At 44.4% G+C, this 22,938-nt stretch overlaps 1 protein-coding gene across 1 annotated transcript in view; it reads right to left on the reverse strand.

The window, feature by feature from the left end:
- The window catches only part of LOC132390970 (F-box/WD repeat-containing protein 7-like), a 306,269-nt gene that overhangs the window by 17,733 nt on the left and 265,598 nt on the right, over positions 1-22,938 (reverse strand). Inside the window, exons 11-12 of the mRNA XM_059963517.1 lie at positions 17,319-17,544; positions 880-1,090 (exon numbers count right to left, since the gene is read on the reverse strand). Of these exons, the coding sequence (XP_059819500.1) occupies positions 880-1,090; positions 17,319-17,544 (437 nt within the window). The remainder of the gene's footprint in view (positions 1-879; positions 1,091-17,318; positions 17,545-22,938) is intronic.

Consider the following 22,938-nt stretch of genomic DNA (forward strand, 5'->3'; position numbering starts at 1 on the left):
GACTGTGGGTAGGAAAAGAGATGAGGTCTTGAAGAGATAATACAGGGAGTTACATAAAAAGCTGAAAAGCAGGACCTCCAGGTTAGCAAATTTTGGGTTGCTGCCTATGCCTCACACCAGTGAGGATAAGAATAGGATGATCTGGCAGATGAATATGTAGCTGAGGGGCTGGTACAGGAGGTATGGTTTCAGAATTCAATATACAGGATGGACATGCAAAAACAAACCTCTATGGAGGTTTAAAATCTCTTCACCTCCACATTTGCCTCAATCTTCACTTCCACGTTCACCTCATCAATCATGAGAATAATACCAGGAAAGAAAGGGTTTACATATGAAAGGCGTTTGATGGCTCTGGATCTGTACTCACTGGAGTTTAGAACAATGAGGGGGATCTCATTGAGACCTATTGAATTTTGAAAGGACTAGAGTGGATGTGGATGTTTCCTATAGTGAGTGAGCCTAGGACCAGAGGACACAGCCTCAAAATAGAGGGATGCCCATTTGAAACAAAGATAAGGAGGAATTTTTTTAGCTGGAGGGAGGTGCATCTGTGGAATTCATTACCACAGATGGCTGAGAAGGTTAAGTCATTGAGTATATTTAAAGCAGAGGTTGATAGGTCCTTGGCTAGTCAGAGGCTACAGAGAAGGCAGGAGAATGCAGTTGAGAGGGAGAATCAAGCAGCCATGATGGAATAGCGGAACAGACTTGATGCACTGAGTGGCCTAATTCTCTGGATTAAACCTTGTGGCAGACCCTCAGGGAAGTCCCATTACCAGGGAAGCTCTTCAAGGGAAATTGATATTGGCCTCAGCTCTTAACCTCAGCCCCTGCCATGTGAGTGAATGGTCTCTACTACAACCGTCTCAAACTCACCTTGTAACGTCTGTAGACACTGTCCTGTCTTGATATCCCAGATTTTCACAGTGGAATCAGCATTTCCAGACACCAGGATGTTGTCCTTCAGCTCCATACCACTGGTTAATGACTGGTGCCCCATTAACGTGTGTAAACAGTTGCCATTCTCTGCGTCCCACACCCGTATCGAAGTGTCAAGGGATCCGCTGACAATATGTACGCCATCGTACTGAGCAAAGGCGAGGGGAAAAAACAGAAACAAGCAAATCAGCTGGCATCACAATAATCTCCATTTCAGATACAGATTCATTGATCACGTACTTCGAAACATACAGTGAAATGTGATGTTTGTGCGAACAGCCAACACACTCAAGGATGAACCTGGGGCAGCCCGCAAGTGTTGCTGCAGATTCCAGCACCAACTTAGCAACCTCACAGTGTTCAGTAGAACAACACAAGCAGCAGCAACAAAACATGACAACAAAAGCACAACAAGCATCCTTTAATAAAATCACAAGATATAGGGGCAGAATTAGGCCATTTGACCATCAAATCTGTTCCACCATTTGATCATGGCTGATCCATTTCCCTCTCAACCCAATTCTCCTGCTTTCTCCCCACAACCTTTCATGCCCTGACTGATCAAGAATCTTTCAAACTCTGCCTTAAATACACCCAATTACTTGGCCTCCACAGCCATCTGTGGCAATGAATTACACAGACTTACCACCATCTGGCTGAAGAAATTCCTCATCTCCATTTTAAGCGGATGCCCCACTATTCTGAGGTTGTGCCTTCTGGTCCAGGGCTCACCCATTATAGGAAACATCCTCTCCACATCCACTCTACCCAAGTCTTTCATTATTTAATAGGTTTCAGTCCCCCTCATTCTTCTAAATTCCAGCGAGTACTGACGCAGAACCATCAAGCACTCCTGAAATGATAACCCTTTCAGTCACTGCTATGAGCCTTCTCCAAAGTCAGCACATAATTTCTTAGATTAGAAGCCCCAAGACTGCTCACAATACTCTGTGAGGCATCCTCCTGCATCCTCAACACTATATGCCCCTCCATCAATTCCATCATCCAAATCATTGACATACAATGTAAAGAGAAGTGGTACCAACACCAACCCCCGTGGAACACCACTAGTCACCAACAGCCAATCAGAAAATGCTCCCTTTATTCCCACTCTTTGCTTCCTGCCTATCAGCCAATCTTCTATCCATGCTGGTATATTTCCTGTGATACCATGGGCTCTTATCTTGTTAATCAGCCTCATGTACAGCACCTGGTGAAAGGCCTTCTGCAAATACAAGTACACAACATCCACTGTTTCCCCTTTGTTTGTCCTGCTTGTTATTTCCTCAAAGAGTTCCAAAAGATTTGCCAGGCAAGGTTTCCCCTTAAGGAAACCATGCTGACTTTGACCCATTTTATCATGTGTTTCCAAGTACCTCCAAGTACCCAGAAAACATATCCTTAACAACTGACTCCAACATTTCCCCAACCACTGAGGTCAGACTAACTGGCATATAATTTCCTTTCTTCAGCTGCCCTCCCTTCTTGAAGAGTGGAATGACATTTGCAATTTTTCAGTTCTCCGGAACCACACCAAAATCTATTGATTCTTAAAAGATCATTACTAATAACTCCATAATCTCTTCAGCTACCTATTTCAGAACCCTGGGGTGTAGTCCATCTGGTCCAGGTGATTAATCTACTTTCATATCCTAGACCAGAAGACTATAAGAAAAAGCAGCAGAATTTGGCTATTTGGTCCACCATTTTATCATGTCTAATGCATTTTTCCTCCCAGCCCCAATCTCCTGCCTTCTCCCCATATCTCTTCATGCCTTGACCAATCAAGAATCTGTCAACCTCTGCCTTAAATATTCATAAAAACTTGGCCTCCACAGCTGCCTGTGACAACAAATTTCTCAGGTTCATCACTAGCTTAAGAAATTCCTCCTTATCTCTGTTCTAAAAGGATGCCTCTTTATTCTGAAGCTCTGTCCTCTGGTCTTTGACTTTCCCGCCATAGGAAACATCCTCTCCACATCAACTCTATAAGGACCTTTTACCTTTCAATAGGTTTAAATTAGGTCACCCCTCATTCTTCTGAATTCTACTGGATACAGGCCCAGAGCCATCAAAAGCATATGACAAGCTGTTCAATTCTGGAATCATTTCTGTGAACCTCCTCTGAACCCTCTCCAATGTCAGCATATCCTTTCTAAGATAAGGGGCTCAAAACTGCTCACAATACTGAGAGAGGTCTCACCAGTGCTTTATAAAGTCTCAACATTACATCTTTGCTTTTATATTCTAGTCTTCTTGAAATGAACGTGAACATTGCATTTGTCTTCCTCACCACAGATTCAACCTGCAAATTAATCTTTAGGGAATCTTGTATATGGATTCACAAGGACCTTGCACCTCATTTTTTTTTAGAATTTTTTCTCCAATCAGAAAATACTCTACCTTTTTATTTATTCTACCAAAATGCATGACAATACACTTCCCAACACTGTATTCCACTTGCTACTTCTTTTCCCATTCTCCTATGTCCTTCTGCAGCCTCTCTACTTCCTCAAAACTACCTGCCCCTCTAACTATTTTTGTATCATCCGCAAACTTTGAAACAAAGCCATCAATTCCATTAGCCAAGTCATTGACTTATAAAGTAAAAAGAATTGGTACCATCAGACCCCTGTGTAACACTACTAGTCACCGGCAGCCAAGAAGAAGAGGCACCCTTTATTCCTACTCTTTGCCTCCTGCCAATCAGTCATGGGTTTATCCATGCTGGTATCGTTCCTGTAATACCATGGGTTCATAGCTTGTTAAGCAGCCTCAGGTGTGGCACCTTGTTAAAGGCCTTCTGAAAATCCAATCACACAACATCAACCAATTCTCCTTTGTCTACCCTGCTTGTTAATTCTTCAAAGAATTCCAATAGATTTGTCAAGCAAGATTTTCCCTTGAGGAAGCCATGCTGACTATTTCCTATTTTATCATATGCCTCCAAATATCCTGAAATTGTTGCTCACTGCCGCTTCCAAGCAGGAGGCAGGGGAGCTGGGAAGGACTTTAGGCTTCTTATGTTTACCTGTCGTTCATTCTCTGTTTTTGTGAATGTTTGCAAAGAAAAAGCATTTCAGGATGTACATTGTATACATTTCTCTGACATTAATTGGATGTTAAATTCCCAACTACAATCTTCTTTCAGCCACGACTCAGTGATGCCCACAACGTCCAGCCCTTTCACCATGCACTTATACCAACAGCTCTGCAACCCCAGGAAAGGCCACCTCCTCGCCTCCAGTCCTTGTCACTGGACCTTTGACATTTTTTTTTAAATTTTAGAGATACAGCAAAGAACAGGCCCTTTCAGCCCAATGAGCTGCACTGCCCAGCAACCCATCACTTTAACCATGGTCTAATCACAGGACAATTTACCCACCTGATCTGGATAAACACCAGCTTGCCTACCAGGCAAACCGCTCCACAGAGGATGCAATCACAACAGCCCTCCATATTGCTCTGACTCACTTAGAGGAACCGAACATCTATGTGAAGATGTTATTTGTGGATTTCAGTTCTGCATTTAACACAGTCATCCCCCATAAACTGGTCAGCAAACTGAAAACTCTTGGCCTTGGTTCCTCCCTGTGCTCATAGGTCATGGACGTTCTCACAGACCGACCACAGCAAGTCAGAGTTGGTAAGCACCCCTCCACCACCCACATCTTAAAAACAGGCACCCGTCAGGGCTGTGTGCTGAGCCCTACGCTCTACACACTCTTCAAACATGGCTGCACCCCCATCTACACCTCCAACTCCATAATTAAATTTGCGGACAATACCACAGCGGTTGGCCTGATCTCGGACAAGGATAAAACAGGCTACAGACTCGAGGTGGATCTGACGGAGTGGTGTAAGGACAACGACCTGGTCCTTAACACTTCTAAAACAAAAGAGATGATATTTGACTTCAGGAGATCAAAGGACAGAATACACCCCCCCTCCATGTACATGGAGAGGTACATGGAAAGTGTGGAAAACCTAAAGTTCCTTGGAGCCATGTTGTCAAAGCAGCTGACATGGACCACCAACACCTCGCTGACATGGACCACCAACACCTCGCTGACATGGACCACCAACACCTCGCTGACATGGACCCCCAACACCTCGCTGACATGGATCACCAACACCTCGCTGACATGGATCACCAACACCTCGCTGACATGGATCACCAACACCTCGCTGACATGGATCACCAACACCTCGCTGACATGGACCACCAACACCTCGCTGACATGGACCATCAACACCTCGCTGACATGGACCATCAACACCTCGCTGACATGGACCACCATCACCTCGCTGACATGGACCATCAACACCTCGCTGACATGGACCACCATCACCTCGCTGACATGGACCACCGACACCTCGCTGACATGGACCACCAACACCTCGCTGACATGGACCACCAACACCTCGCTGACATGGACCACCATCACCTCGCTGACATGGACCATCAACACCTCGCTGACATGGACCACCAACACCTCGCTGACATGGACCACCAACACCTCGCTGACATGGACCACCAACACCTCGCTGACATGGACCATCAACACCTCGCTGACATGGACCACCAACACCTCGCTGACATGGACCCCCAACACCTCGCTGACATGGACCACCAACACCTCGCTGACATGGACCACCAACACCTCACTGACATGGACCACCAACACCTCGCTGACATGGACCACCAACACCTCGCTGACACGGACCACCAACACCTCGCTGACACGGACCACCAACACCTCGCTGACACGGACCACCATCACCTCGCTGACATGGACCACCAACACCTCGCTGACATGGACCACCAACACCTCGCTGACATGGACCACCAACTCCTCGCTGACATGGACCACCATCACCTCGCTGACATGGACCATCAACACCTCGCTGACATGGACCATTAACACCTCGCTGACATGGACCACCAACACCTCGCTGACATGGACCATCAACACCTCGCTGACATGGACCATCAACACCTCGCTGACATGGACCACCAACACCTCGCTGACATGGACCATTAACACCTCGCTGACATAGACCACCAACACCTCGCTGACATGGACCACCAACACCTCGCTGACATGGACCATCAACACCTCGCTGACATGGACCACCAACACCTCGCTGACATGGACCACCAACACCTCGCTGACATGGACCACCAACACCTCGCTGACATGGACCACCAACACCTCGCTGACATGGACCATCAACACCTCGCTGACATGGACCACCATCACCTCGCTGACATGGACCACCAACACCTCGCTGACATGGACCATTAACACCTCGCTGACATGGACCACCAACACCTTGCTGACATGGACCACCAACCCCTCACTGATATGGACCACCAACAGCTCGCTGACATGGACCACCAACACCTCGCTGACATGGACCACCAACACCTCGCTGACATGGACCACCGACACCTCGCTGACATGGACCACCAACACCTCGCTGACATGGACCACCAACACCTCGCTGACATGGACCATTAACACCTCGCTGACATGGATCACCGACACCTCGCTGACATGGACCACCAACACCTCGCTGACATGGACCACCAACACCTTGCTGACATGGACCATTAACACCTCGCTGACATGGACCACCAACACCTCGCTGACATGGACCACCAACACCTCGCTGACATGGACCACCAACACCTCGCTGACATGGACCATTAACACCTCGCTGACATGGATCACCAACACCTCACTGACATGGACCATCAACACCTCGCTGACATGGACCACCAACACCTCGCTGACATGGACCATTAACACCTCGCTGACATGGATCACCGACACCTCGCTGACATGGACCACCAACACCTCGCTGACATGGACCACCAACACCTCGCTGACATGGACCACCGACACCTCACTGACATGGACCACCAACACCTCGCTGACATGGACCACCAACACCTCGCTGACATGGATCACCAACACCTCGCTGACATGGACCACCAACACCTCGCTGACATGGACCACCAACACCTCGCTGACATGGACCACCAACACCTCGCTGACATGGACCACCAACACCTCGCTGACATGGACCACCAACACCTCGCTGACATGGACCACCAACACCTCGCTGACATGGACCATTAACACCTCGCTGACATGGATCACCGACACCTCGCTGACATGGACCACCAACACCTCGCTGACATGGACCACCAACACCTCGCTGACATGGACCACCGACACCTCACTGACATGGACCACCGACACCTCGCTGACATGGACCATCAACACCTCGCTGACATGGACCACCAACACCTCGCTGACATGGACCACCAACACCTCGCTGACATGGACCACCAACACCTCGCTGACATGGACCATCAACACCTCGCTGACATGGACCACCAACACCTCGCTGACATGGACCACCAACACCTCGCTGACATGGACCACCAACACCTCGCTGACATGGACCACCAACACCTCGCTGACATGGACCACCAACACCTCGCTGACATGGACCACCAACACCTCGCTGACATGGACCACCAACACCTCGCTGACATGGACCACCAACACCTCGCTGACATGGACCATTAACACCTCGCTGACATGGACCACCAACACCTCGCTGCTTGCAAAAAAGGCACAACAAAGACTCTTCTTCCTCAGAAAGCTGAAACAGGCCAAACTCCCACAAAAGCTGTTGCTTAACTTCTACAGAAGCACAATTGAAACCATCCTGACCAACAGCGCCATGGTGTGGTATGCCAGCTGCACAGCCGCTGAGTGACAAGACCTGCATCACGTGGTGAAGGTGGCCCAGCGAATTGTCAGGATGGAGCTCCCAGGACTGGACACCATCTATTCCAGCAGACTCAGGAGGAAAGCAATCAGCATAACCAGAGACACCACTCACCCTGACCACTCCCTGTCTGACCCACTGCCGTCAGGCAAAAGGTTCAGGACACTAAAAGCCAGAAAAAATAGACTGAGGAACAGCTTCTACCCCAGAGCCATGGCCTCCAACACACCACTCCCACAGAACAATGACTGAAACTGTGAGCACACACATGCACACACAAGGACTCAAATTCTTGCACTAACAGCACCTTGTGCATTACTGTTATATTCTGGTGCTGCTGCAACTTATTTTCTGCTACTTATCTATTTAATGCTGTTTTTTTATATTACTGTCTTGTTTTTATCTACCGTTTTATTTAATTGCCTGAGAGGTAGCTAAACAGAGTTTCATTGTACCTATGTATAATGAAAATAAAGATCATTCAATTCCAGTGACCAGTTAACCTACTAAACAGCACATCTTTGAAATGTGAGAGGAAACCGAGCACCCAGAAGGATCCCACACATTCATGGGAAGAATGTAAAACTGTTCCTACAGAAGATGCTGGAATTGAACTCTGAAATCCAATGCCCGAGCTGTAACAGCATCTTGCTAATTGCTATGCTACTGTGGCACACCAATATTGTTGTCAACATAATAACTTCCATTTCAGATGTATATTGAAATGCGTCATTTGTTAACGACCTTGCACCCAAGGATGTTCTGGGTGTAGCCCACGTGTGTTGCCACACATTCCAGCACCAACATAGGATGTTTACAATGTTTGGCAGAACAACACACACAAGCAGCAACAAAACAGAACAAGCCTTGTTCCTTCCCACTTATCCAGACAAGCCTCCAAGCCCAGGACAGACTGCCTCTGGTCCCAGACCTTTGGCATAGTAACACATCCCACAGAATTCACAGCAGCTATCAAGACACTTCAGCAGAGAAGGGCAGTTGGTGAACACAGCACCTTACAACAGAGAGAGTACAAGTGTGCAGTGGATGGATAGTTTGTCTGCATTTATTACCTTAATGTGGTGACAGCATACAAATTGCTGTTTTGTTTATTGCCTTACAGCTGCATACCAACAGGCCATGTTCAGGGCTAAGTGTTGCTATTCACTATCCTTCAGTCCCTTCATTCACTTCCGAATGTCAAAACTATAAGACTGCAAGATATAGGAGCAGGAGGACTTCGGGTAAGATGGCAACTGCTTAGCTGCTTCGAACTTTTGCTCCGTTATTTTCCCTATCTTTGCACTATATGTCTACATTCTTAAACCTTAGTTAGGAATTTTATTAGGTCTCTTTTGCTTGCCTGCGAACTCATCTATCTTATAATGTCTATCAGAAGCTCTAAATCCGGGAAAAAGGAAGTTAAGGCTCCGCCGACTGAGATTATCGCTGCTCTGGAACAACACTGAGAAAATATTTTAAAGGAATTTAGAACTTCTTTCAACCAGCTGGATGCCAAATTGGATGGGATCAGCGCTAGAGTGGACGAACATGCCGTACATTTATCTCGCATCGATTCGACCTCTGATGATTTAAAACGCCGCATCGAATACCTCGAGACCCTTTGTTCCAGCCTAGAGAATAAAAATAGTAAACTTTTTTCCAAAATGGTGGATCTTGAAAACTGGAGCAGACGTTGCAATTTACGAATTCTTGGTTTGCCAGAGGCCACTGAACAGGGTTCCCTCGTAAAGTTTTTTTCCGATTTTCTTTGTGAGATTTTTGGGAAAGAATTTTTTCCGACTCCACCTGAGCTTGAAAGGGCACACAGGGTCTACGTCCCCCACGCAATGTTGGGCTCACGCCCACGACCGGTAATTTTGTGCTTTCATCAATACCAGGTGAAAAACCGTTTGATTATGGAGGTGCGCCGCAGAGGTACTTTTGCTTTTCGAAATTCAACCATTCGTTTTGTGGATGATTATGCCCCTCAGGTTTTGAAGATGCGTGCTGAGCTTAAAGGTGTGATGAAGGTGCTTTTCGATCGTGGATTTAGACCCTCACTTCGCAATCCTGCTGATCGAATTACGCTTGCTAATGGAGAATATAAGTGGTTTAAGTCAGTGAAGGAGGCTGAGGCATTTGTTGGAAGTCTTCCGGCTATCCAGTCTTCTTCGGAACCCGGTCGGACCTTCTAAAATGGTGGATAAGTACCTCTTGTAGTAAAAGTCTTTTTTTTCCGGACTCAGACTTTACTTGAATAACTCAGACACTATCTATTGAAACTCTAAGGGATGTAGACAATCTCTCCCTGGACTTGGTGCGTTTTTTCTGAATAGATATTCTGTGCTTAATGCTTCCCTGCGGACGTTTAGATTGTACTTATGTATTCTATTTTATTCTTGTATAACTTTATCTACAGAGTTCTACAATTGACTCTAACTTGCTTTGGAGGTTTAGTGTTTTTTATTGAAGGCCTCCCTGTTGGTTGATTTACAGGTTAAGTTTTGCTGCCTTTTTTTTCTGTAAATGGTTGATAATTGAACCTAGAATTTCCCCCTTTTTCTCCCTCCCTAAGTTTTATACTTCTGCAGAAGTTGTTCCTATCTGTAATTATGTTTTCCAGTGCATAAATTAGCTACCATTTGCTATATTATTTATACGGAACTGTTGTTAATGACACAGATCTGGAAGTCATACTTGGGTTAATTTTTTTGGTAGAGCTAGCTGCTTTTTTTGGTAGCCATCTAGTTGTGGGTTGCGAGGGTGGGGTGGATTTTCCAGTTTTAACATCACTCACTGTTTCTATTGCTTTTCTTTGTTACTCAGGACATGTTTATGTTTTGATTCTACGAATCTATGTTTACATTTCTGCTCCCAGACTGATATTGTATTGCTTGACTTTTTGTATGCCTGCTGCCTTTTATGCATTAACAATTGATAATGGCTAGTACACTTAAATTTGTGAGCTGGAATGTAAAGGGATTGAATCATCCTGTTAAAAGAAGGAAGGTACTCTCACATATTAAACAACTCAAAGCTGACATTGCTTTCCTTCAAGAAACTCATATTCGTTGTTCTGATAACTCCCGGCTTTTGTCAAAGTGGGCGGGTCAGCATTTTCATTCATCCTTTGCCGCTAAAGGTGGGGGGGGGGGGGTCTCCATCCTTATTAACTCAAATATTCCTTTTGAACTCCATAATAAGATAGCTGATACAAATGGCCGTTTTATTATTGTTTCTAGTAAACTATATAATACTAAAGTTGTACTAGCAAACCTGTATGCCCCCAATTTTGATGATGTTAATTTTTTTTAACTTTTTTTTCCTCACTACCAGACTTAAACTCATACTCTCTTATACTGGGTGGCGACTTAAATTGTTGGTTAGATCCTAATTTGGATCGATCGTTCTCTGTTACTAGACCACCTACTAAATCTGCCTTAGCTATCCAATCATTTCTCTCTAATTATGGTATCTCTGATATATGGCATTTTCTTCATCCTACTGAGAGAGATTATTCTTTTTTTTCCACATGTTCACCATACCTTTACTAGAATTGACTACTTCTTACTCGATAACCAACTCATTCCATTTGTCCATTCTTGTGATTATCAGAGAATACTGATTTCTGACCATGTCCCAATTACTCTCTCTTTAAACTTTCCTGGTCTCCCCCAGAGGAATAAACACTGGCGGTTTGATTCGACTTTATTATCGGATGATGATTTTCTAAAATTTATCAAGGATCAGATAACCTTTTATTTTAACACTAATACATCACCTGGTCTGGGATGCCATGAAAGCATATCTGAGGGGTCAAATAATCTCCTATACAGCAAATCTTAATAGAAAGTCCTGTGCAGATCAATTAGACCTCATTAACCAGATTAAACAATTGGATCAACTGTATGCTCAAACTAAGAATCCTGAACTATACAAGAAGCGTGTAGAACTTCAAGCTAAATTCAATCTTTTGTCTACTCAACCTGTCGAATGTCAACTTCTCGAAAATAAGAGTTGCTTTTACATTCATGGTGACAAATCTGGTAAATTTCTAGCCAATCAGCTGAGGCGTTCCAAAGCCAAACAACATATTACAAAGATCTGGAAGGAGAACGGAGACTTTATATCGGATCATTTAGAAATTAATGATGCATTCAAAAATTTCTATTCTCAACTTTATTCCTCTGAATCTTTGAATGACAATATCTCTGTTGATCAATTTTTAAATAATCTGAATATTCCTTCGCTTTCATCTGATTTTAAAGCCAAACTTAATGCGCCTGTATCATCAGAAGAAATATCTTTTGCAATTTCTGCATTGTCCTCAGGGAAATCTCCGGGACCTGACAGGTTCCCCGTAGAATTTTATAAATCATTCTTTTCACTTCTTTCTCCTCAGTTATTCTCAGTATTATCTGACTCATTTAATTGCGGCAAATTGCCACCCTCTTTTAATGAGGCATCTATTATTCTTTTATTAAAAAAGGGTAAAGACCCAACAGAGTGTTCCTCGTATAGGCTGATCTCTTTGCTTAATGTTGATGCCAAAATCTTGGCTAAAGTTTTCGCTTATAGATTAGAAACTGTTATTCCCTTTATTATCTCTGAATACCAAACTGGTTTTATTAAAAACCGTCTCCCTTTTTTTAACATTCGGCGCCTATTCAATATTCTATATTCACCTCCAACTGGGATTCCTGAATGTGTTATTTCCCTCAATGCGGAGAAAGCATTTGATCGTATAGAGTGGAACTACCTTTTTGCAGTTTTAGAAAAACTTGACTTCGGTCAAAGTTTTATCTCTTGGATTAAATTGCGGTATTTGTGTCCTACTGCCACTGTTTTAACTAATTTTCAGAAATCCCAGTTATTTAACCTCAAACATGGCACCCGTCAGGGATGCCCTTTAGGTCCCTTTCTCTTTGATTTGGCTATAGAACCTTTGGCGATCGCATTTCGAAATTGTCCTGAACTGAATGGGATTTGGAGAGGGGGTGTTGAGCATAAAGTTTCTCTTTATGCTGATGACTTATTACTTTTTCTTTCAAATCCGTCTACATCCTTACCTCCAATGTTTTCACTTCTTGACCAGTTTAGCCAGTTCTCTGGCTATAAACTTAATTTACATAAGAGCGAACTTTTCCCAATTAATAATGAAGCACAAGAATTAACATTTCGTGATCTCCCTTTTAAAGTAGTCCATAATCAATTTACCTATCTTGGGATTACAGTCACAAGGAAGTTTAAAGATCTCTTTCGTGAAAATTTTGCCAATCTTGCATATAATATAAAACAGAGTCTGGTACAATGGTCACCTCTATCTATGTCTTTGGTAGGTCGTAATAATGTTGTTAAAATGTATGTTCTCCCTAAACTTTTATACTTATTCCAATCAATCCCAATTTTTATTCCTAAATCTTTTTTCGATTCCTTTGACTCTATTATTTTGTCATATCTGTGGAAGAATAAGCGCTCTAGAATTAATAAAGACTATCTCCAAAAACCTAAAAATGAGGGTGGCATGGCTTCACCTAACTTTCGTTTATATTACTGGGCAGCCAATATACGTTGTGCTACCTTTTGGTCTTTTTTCCATGGCCAACCCGAGTGCCCTAATTGGGTGGCAATGGAGTTGAACTCCACTAAAGAACTATCTATCTCTGCACTTCTTGGCTCTGTACTCCCTAGTAGTTTGTCCAGATTAATAGTTAATCGTCTTGTTAGACACACTTTGCGTATTTGGGCTCAGTTTAGGAAATTTTATGGTTTCCATGGTTTTTCTGTTTCCAGCCCTGTCGTACATAATCACCTTTTTCTACCCACTACGTATGCCTCAGCATTCCATGATTGGTACAGGAAGGGCATTAGACATTTTGAAGATCTTTTTATTGATAATCGCTTCGCTTCTTTCCAACAGCTCTCTGCTAAGTTCAATCTGCCCAATGCTCATTTTTTTAGATATCTCCAAATTAGACACTTTATTGTTCCTTTAATTCCTAACTTCCCTGAAATGCCTGAGAAAAATGTTATGGACTTTTTTCTTTCCATTAATCCACTAGATAAAGGTTTAATATCAAGTATTCAAGATAAATTAGCAGCCTTACAACGTGCCCCTGTGGATAAAATTAAAATGGCATGGGAGCAGGATTTAAATACCTCCTTATCTGATGAGACTTGGGACTCGATTCTCAAATCGGTTAATACAACCTCTCTTTGTGCTCGCCATTGCCTCTTACAGTTTAAGATTGTTCATAGAGCCCATATGTCTAAATCTAAACTATCTCGATTTTACCCTAACATCAGTCCGCTTTGTGATAAATGCAAAAGGGGCGAGGCCTCTCTCATTCATATGTACTGGTTTTGTCCTAGCTTGGAGAAATTTTGGAAAGATGTCTTTATAACGTTATCGTATATTCTGAATCACCACCTAGAACCAAACCCTTTAATTGCTCTGTTCGGTTTCTGGGGTGAGACAGATTTACATCTGAGTTCGTCTAAGTGTCGAATATTATCATTTGCCTCTCTCCTGGCTAGACGTTTAATCCTTCTTAGATGGAGAGATGTTGCCCCGCCCACGCATGCTCAATGGCTTAATGATATTATGGCCTGCTTGGACCTTGAAAAAATTCATTATTCAATTCTTAATTCGGACTTAAAGTTCCATAAAGTCTGGGGACCTTTTATTGAGCACTTTCATAACCTTCCTCCTAACTAAGGTTTTTTTTTCTTCGGTCCCTTGCTTTCAGCTCCTTTTTCTTTTGGTAGCAGGCATTAATATCTTCTGTTGCTAAGTGTATTCACAGTTTGGGGGTTTGATTGTCCTGATTTATATTCTCTATATTGTGTTGTGGGTGGTCTGGAGTTTCCTTTTTTTGTTTTGTGTTGTGGGGCTTGGGGAGGACACTAATTTTACTTGTCTTCAATTTGGGTGCTTTTTCAATTATCTCTCTCTGTATCAGATTGTTATTGTAAGTTTATTTTTGCACCGTATCAATGTCCTTCATTTCGATCTGGGGTTTTTTTTATCTGTAGTTATGTAGAAAATGTATAAAAAAAACTAATTTAAAAAAAAGATATAGGAGCAGAATTAGACTATTTAGCCCATCGATTCTGCTCTACCATTCCATCTTGGCTGATTTATTATCCCTCTCAATCCCATTCTCCTGCCTTCTTCCCATAACCTTTTACACCCTTACTAATCAAGAACCCATCAACCTCTGCTTTAAATATGCCCAATGACTTGGCACAGCTACCTGTGGCAATGAATCCCATAAATTCACCTCACTCTGGCTAAAGAAATTCCATTTGCCACTTCTTTGCCCTTTTTCTTTGCTCTTTTCAAGTCCTTCTGCAGACTCCTTGCTTCCTCAACACTAACTTGTATTGTCCACAAACTTGGCCACAAAGCTATCAGTTTTGTCATCCAAATCATTGACATATAAAGTGAAAAGAAGCGGTCCTGACACCGACCCTGCATGCCATTAGTCACCGGCAGCCAACTAGAAAACATCCTCTTTATTCCAACTCTTTGCTTCCTGCCAGTCAGCCAGTCTTCTAGGACATTGAAAAAGACGGCAGTTTGACAACACACGGGAGAGAGTAGAGAAAAAACACCTAGAGCATTCAAAGTCAGCAGCATAAAGGTCTTCAGCCCATCCAAATACGAATGACACCAATCCCATATCCGCATCAATTCTCCCCAGATTCTATCACAAATGAAAATTCTGTTATGGACGGTCTCAAGCCCGAGTGCAAAAGGAGGAAGGTTGGGCATGGAGCAAGCAACCCCAAAAGAAGCTCCAAAGACCTCATCCCTGGGAGAGAATACCTTTAATGGGCTAGAATTCGAAAGGATGGCCCAGGACAGGTCTCTGGCAAGCTGCTATTGGCAGCCTATGCCCCAGAAAGGGTGATGGGTTTAAGCAGAAGCTTAATGGGGGGGGGGGGGGGGATTTATAATGAACCCAGCAAGCTGTATGTTTGGAATAAGTGAGGAGACTGGAGCAGCTACATGCAAATTCCACAGAAAACACCAATTGGCATAAACCCAATTGCTGGAGCTGTGGGGCAGCAGTTCTACTAACCACACCACTGAGCCTCATAGCAGGTCCGAGCAACACACAAAAATGTTAGAGGAACTCAAGATCAGGCAAGTTCCTTCAGTATTTTGTGTGTGTTGCTCTGGAATTCCAACAACTGCAGAACCTCTTGTGTCCACAGCAAGGCAGGTCAAGGCTGATCTAACAGGCTATTTGCAATCATTCTCCCGTTGCCATCACAGACTTTTCAAACAAACTCCACACAGGAGGTACGGACTTCGTCTGGCACATCTGTGCCAGTGAGAGAAGTTTCCTGGTCCAATCTCAGCTCTGGCATCTGATCTATAGACCCACAGGATACCACCCTTCAACAGCATATCCAACTGTAGGGCACCACGGTAGCATAGCGTTTAGAACTACACTATTGCAACTCAGGTGGCAGAGCTTGGAGTTCAATTCCGCTATCCTTTGTAAGAAAATAACAAACAAGAGAAAGGCTGCAGATGTTGGAAATCTGAGCAACACATACAAAATGCTGGAGGAACTCAGTAGGCCAGGCTATGTAAAAAAACAGTTGACGTTTCAGGCTGAAATCCTTCGGCGGGACTAGAGGGGGAGAAAAAAGCTGAGGAGTAGATTTGAAAGGTGGGGGACAGGAGAGAGAAACACCAAGCAATAGGTGAAACTTGGAGGGGGAGGGATGAAGTTTGCTAGGAAACTTAGTTTGCTAGGATGAAGATGAGCTAGGAAGTAAATTGGTGAAAGAGACAGAAGGCCATGGAAGAAAGAAAAAAGGTGGGGGGGGGGGGAGGAGGTGTAGATGCAGCAGAGGGAGGCAATGGGTGGGCAAGGACATAACATGAGAGAGGGAAAAGGGGATGAAAAATGGTGGGGGGGGTTGAGGCATTACTGGAAGTTAGAGAAATCATTGTTCATACCATCAGATTAGAGGCTACACAAATGGAATATAATGGAATGGAAGGTGTTATTTCTCCGACCCAAGTGTGGCCTTTTCTCAACAGTGGAGGAGGCCATGGATGGACGTATCAGAATGGGAATAGGAAGTGGAATTAAAATGGGCAGCCACTGGGAAATCCTGCTTGTTCTGGTAGACAGAGTGTAGATACTCAGCGAAGCGGTCTCCCAGTCTACAGCAGGTCTCACCGATATATGGGACAGACCTGTATATCTCGTAGGTTAATTGGTCATTGTCAATTGTCCTCTGATTAAGCTACAGTTAAATAGGTGGGCTGGTGGAACGGCTCATTGGGTCAGAAGGGCCTGTTCCACACTGTATTCCTAAATATAAATAAATAAATAGACAGATAAAGCGAATTTCAAAGCTGTATCACCCTCTAATCCTGTGACTGATTACTTGAAAACCTCTGCCCACTTGCCTGATTTCTTTTCGGTAGCAGTTTTCCTAAGCCCAGATTCCCAATGTTTTCTTTTCAACAGAATACCACAATTTGCTCAGCTTAAAACCAAACCACTGTACAAGTGCACATACACACACCTTACCTGAAGCGAGTAGACTCTGTTTGTATGTCCCTGAAGAGTGTGCACACAGGTCTCAGTCACTGGATCCCACACTTTTACAGTGTAGTCATAAGCACCACTCACGACCCTTTTCCCGTCATACTGTACACAGCGGACAGCAGCCACGTGTCCTAGTAACGTGTGTAAACATCGCCCTGTGTCAATGTCCCACACTCTGAGAGTAGCGTCTCTTGATCCACTTACTACCCTGCGAACAGGCAGAAACAACATTAACATTCCTTGACTTTAGGTTCAGCTCACTGTTTCTCTAAGTCACATTGTCCATCAGTGCTACAACATGATCAACAGCCTAGATGCATTTCAAAGGTTATTCTCAACCCACCATTCATCAAACCAGCTCCTCCAGCCCGCTCTGCCAGTTAACAAAATCATCTCTACATATTGAAATGTGAAGACCATTAACGCAAGATCCTTAACAGTGTTGATGAGCCATTTAGGGTCCAAGTGGTTACACAGGTTGATAGTGTGGTTAAGAACGCATATGGGACACAAGCAGCAAACTTAGAGATGTTTAGATAGGCACATTAATGTGAGGAAATAGTGTAGACAGAAGAGATTAATTGAGCAACACACACAAAATACTGGTAGAACGCAGCAGGCCAGGCAGCATCTATAGGGAGAAGCGATGCCGACGTTTCGGGCCGAGACCCTTCGTCAGGACTAACTGAAAGGAAAGATAGTAAAAGATTTGAAAGTAGGAGGGGGAGGGGAAAATGCAAAATGATAGGAGAAGACCGGATCGGGGTGGGGTGAAGCTGAGAGCCAGAAAGGTGATTGGCAAAAGGGATACAGAGCTGGAGAAGGGAAAGGATCATGGGACAGGAGGCCTAGGGAGAAAGAAAGGGGGAGGGGAGCACCAGAGGGAGAGGGAGAAAAGAGATTAGTTGGGCATTTGATTACGAATTTAATTGGTTTGGCACAACATTGTGAGTCTAAGGGTCTGTTCCTTTGCTGGACTGTTCTTTCTTCTACATTCTTTCCATCAACAGAAACATTTCATCCATTCCTTATTAAGAAATTGCTCCAAAAACTTGTTTTGAGAAAAAGCATTCAAAAGACTCTCAATTTTCTATGAAAAAAAAATTCACCTCCTCTCTGGCAAGTCCTTCTTTCGAGGCAGAGTGCCTCCTCCCTCCCCCTACCACAGATTATAAATGCTTCAACAGATGCAAACATCCTGCTGGACAATGCCAGCAGTATGCCAGAAATTCAAGAGTATCAGGGAGCAGAGTGAGTAAAGTTGTTAGATAGATAGATAGATAGATAGATAGATACTTTATTCATCCCCAAGGGGAAATTCAACATTTTTCCAGTGTCCCATACACTTATTGTAGCAAAACTAATTACATACAGTATTTAACTCAGTATAAATATGATATGCATCTAAAATCACCCTCCCAAAAAGCATTAATAAATAGCTTTTAAAAAGTTCTTAAATAGTTTACTAAAGTGCATTGAGTGGTAACTTAAGCTCAGTCCTAACCCCGGCACTTTAACATGTCTTGCCCCTGGTGGTTGAATTGTAGAGCCGAATGGCGTTGGGGAGTAATGATCTCTTCATCCTGTCTGAGGAGCATTGCATTGACAGCAACCTGCCGCTGAAGCTGCTTCTCTGTCTCTGGATGGTGCTGTGCAGAGGATGTTCAGGGTTTTACTAAGGCAAAAGTGCTAGGAAAACTGAAAGGTCTGAAGGTAGCTAAGTCACCTGGATCAGGTGGACTAGACCTCAGAGTTCAGAAAGAGGTAGATGACAAGACTGTGGTGGCATTAGTAATGATCTCTCAAGAATCACTAGATTCTGAAATGGTTCCTGAGGACTGGAAATTTACAAATGTCACTCCACTCTTTAAGAAAGGAGAGAGGCAAAAGAAAGGAAATTATAAGCTAGTTGGTCTGACTTCAGTGGTTGGAAGATGTTGGAGTCCATTACTAAGGATGAGGTTTTGGGGTAGTTGGAGGTGCATAATAAAGTAGGCCAAAGTCAGCATGATTTCCTTGAGGGGAAATTTTGCCTGACAAACCTGTTGGGACTCTTTTGAGGAAATATCAGGCAGGATGGACAAAGGAGAGCCAGTGGATTTTGTGTACTTGGTCTTTGACAAGGCGCCACACATGAGGTTGCCTAACAAAATAACAGCCCATGGTACAACAGGAAAAATGCTAGCACGGATAGAAGATTGACTGACTGGCAGGAGGCAGATCAGAATAAAGGGAGTCTATTCTGGTTGGCTGTCAGTGACCAGTGGTGTTTCGCAGGGCTCGTTACTGGGGCCACTTCTTTTCAAGTTATATGTCAATGACTTGGACAACAAAATTGATGGCTTTGCGGCCAAGTTTGCAGACAATACAAAGATAGGTGAAGGAACAGATAGTATTGAGGAAGCAGGGAGACTGAAGAGGGCTTCGACAAATTTGGAGAATAGGCAAAGAAGTGGCAGATGGAAAATAGTGTAGGGACATGTATAGTCACTCACTTTGGTAGAAGGAATAAAGGCCCAGATTATTTTCTAAACGGGGGAAAATTTAAAAATCAGAGGTGCAAAGGGACTTGAGAATCCTCATGCAGGATTCCATAAAGGTTAATATGCAGGTTTAGTCTGTGGTAAGGAAGGCAAACACAATGTTAGCATTCATTTCAAATGGATTTGAATGTAAGAGCAAGAATTAGACTGTATTAGACTGTAAGAGACTGTATTAGGCATTGTTCAGACTGTACTGGGAGTATAGAGAGCCGATTTGAGCCCTTATCTAAGAAAAGATGTGCTGGCATTAGAGAGGAACAAGAAGTGGTTCATGAGAATTATGCTGTGAATGAAAGGTGCGTTTGATGGCTTTGTGTCTATACAAAGTTTAGAAAACTGAGGGGGATTCTTATCGAAACTAATCGAATATTGAAAGGCCTAGACAGCATGCATGTGGAGAGGATGTTTCCTACAGTGGAAGAGTCTAGGACCAGAGGGAACAGCCTCAGAATAGAAGGACGTCCATTTAGAACAGAGATGAGAAGGAATTTCTTTAGCCAGAAGGTGGTGAATCCCTGGAATTCATTGCCACAGATGGCTATGGAGGCCATGTCAGTGAGTTTTTTGAAGTGGAGGTTGATAGCTTCTTGGTTAGTCAGGGCGTCAAATGTTGTAGGGAGAAAGGAGTTGAAAGGAATAATAGATCAGCCATGATGGAGTGGTAGAGCAGACTCGATGAGCCAAGTGACCTAATTCTGCTCCTATGTCTTAAGGTCTTATCCTCTCCGTATATAGAAGTTAGAGTCATACAGCACAGAAACAGGACTTTTGGCCCATCTAGTCTGTGTTGAACTATTATCCTGCCTAGTCCCATTGACCTGCACCTGGACCACTGATCTCGTCCACACTCCTCCCATCCATGTCCCTATCCAAATTTCTCTAAAATGTTGAAATCAAATCTGTGCCCAACACTTGCACTGGTAGTTCACTCCACACTCTCACCAACCTGAGTGAAGAAGTTCCCCTTAAGCATTTCATCTTTCACCCTTACCCAAGGCCTCCAGTTGTAGTTCTTAAAACACAGTTATTCACAAAGTTCTTTACTTCAGATACCTGTATTCATGTATTTTTAAATGTTTAGGCATTTTTGACTAAATCTCGAGGGCTGTAATGCAGCCAGGGTTTGCACACTGAAACTGATAGAGAGTAACACATCCCAGGACTGATCAAATGTGTTGCATTTTGAAGGAAACAGCAATGGAGATAATGACAATAGTTGCCTTTTTCCAGAATTCCACAAATTTGGGAACTGTTTCCATAAATTCAAAGGTAGCAAATTGTAACCCCATTGCTCAATGACTGAACAGGAAACTATAAAACCAGTTGGCTGGAAATTTTTTGGTAAGAACTGGAATAGTAACAGGGTACATGTTTTTCTTTGGGTGGGGGGAGAAGAAAACACAGGAGGAGAAAGAGGGGGAGATGTTTGGTAGAATCCATTTGGATTTAGGAGAGGGAGTAGAGTGACAGATACACAAGAGGTCAACAGATTGGACAGTGCGTCACGTTCCCTGCCCATCCATCCTGCACTGGTAGATGAGATACAGGTGGCTTGTGTGCAAGGGTGGGCTGCATAGTGAGCCACAAGGCAACAACCAAAAGGATAAAGAAGGTTGGACAAACTCACAGGAGATGTTTTCACACAAATCCCAAGTGGGAGTCTGAAATATTAGTTTAAAGAAAGAATGGAACAAGGATTAGACCATATAACACAGGAGCAGAATTAGGTCATTCATACCAAGTCTGCCCCACTATTCAATGTTGATTTATTATCCCTCCCAACCCCATTCTCCTGTCTTCTTCCCATAACCTTTCATACCCTTACTAAGAACTTACCTATCACAGTTTTAAGTATACTGTGGCGGCCCGCACATGCAGGACTCGAACCACCATCAGGAGCCGTGGGCAGACACGCAGTAGCGCGTTTAGAACTACCTGCTCGGGGCGGATCTCCCGGGGACAGTCTGATGCCACGTCTGCCCTGCAGGTCGCAGGAGCACATGGGAGGGGCGATTTTGTATCAGTAAGCACACAATTTTTTATCAGTAAAGACATTCTGAGTTCAGCTCTCTCTGCCTCCCTGTGATTATTTAGTAGCATGCCGTGCACGACTACATCGGTGACCCCAATGTTCCAGACGGCATCTGGAGCCAGCGACTCAGCGACCAGCCAAGAGTTCGAGCAACTCGCACAGCGCGGTCTCTCTGAAGCTCCCAACTTTCTGAACCAGCCATGAGTTTGAGCAACTCGCACAGCGTGGTCTCTCTGAAGCTCCCGATTTTCTGGGCCACTCAGCCTCACGTTTGGTTCGAGCAGCTGAGGCCCAGTTCAATATCAGAGACATTACAGCCAACGCCACGCGGTATTACGTGGTCAGCACGCTCAACCAGAAGACGGCAGGCCAGATCATCGACTTCCTACGCCAGCCACCAACGGAGGACAGGTACACTAAGCTTAAGGCGCTCCTGATCCGCACCTTTGGATTCTCCCACCACGAACGGGTCACGTGGCTCCTACACATGGACGGATCCTGGGCGACTGCACGCCATCCGAGCTCATGAATGATATGCTGGGGCTCATGGATGGCCATAAGCCGTGCCTTCTATTTGAACAGTTGTTCCTGGAGCAAATGCCAGAGGATATTCGCCTCCTCCTCGCAAGTGAGGATTTCAGCGATTCATGCAGAGTAGCGGCTAAAGCAGGCGTCCTTTGGCAGAGCAAGCAACATGGAGCAGCCTCCACTGGCCTAGCCACGATCACGCGCCCCAAAGCCCAGGCCCCGCAACCAAAGCCGTTGAAACCCCCAGGGGAAAAAGACAAAAGTTTGGAACAATGGTGTTTCTATCACCAAAGATGGGGCTCAGGCGCGCGCCGCTGCCGTCCACCATGTGCTCTTCCAGGAAATGCCTGGACCAGCCGTTGCTAATGGCTATGACGGCTGGCCACTGAGACAGCCTCCTGTACCTTTGGGACCAACAGTCCGGGCGGCGCTTCCTGGTAGACACCAGGGCTGAAGTCAGCATACTCCACCCCTCGAACATGGATGCTCGTAACGCGGT

Source organism: Hypanus sabinus, chromosome 3, assembly GCF_030144855.1.
Source record: "Hypanus sabinus isolate sHypSab1 chromosome 3, sHypSab1.hap1, whole genome shotgun sequence".
NCBI lineage: Eukaryota > Metazoa > Chordata > Chondrichthyes > Myliobatiformes > Dasyatidae > Hypanus > Hypanus sabinus.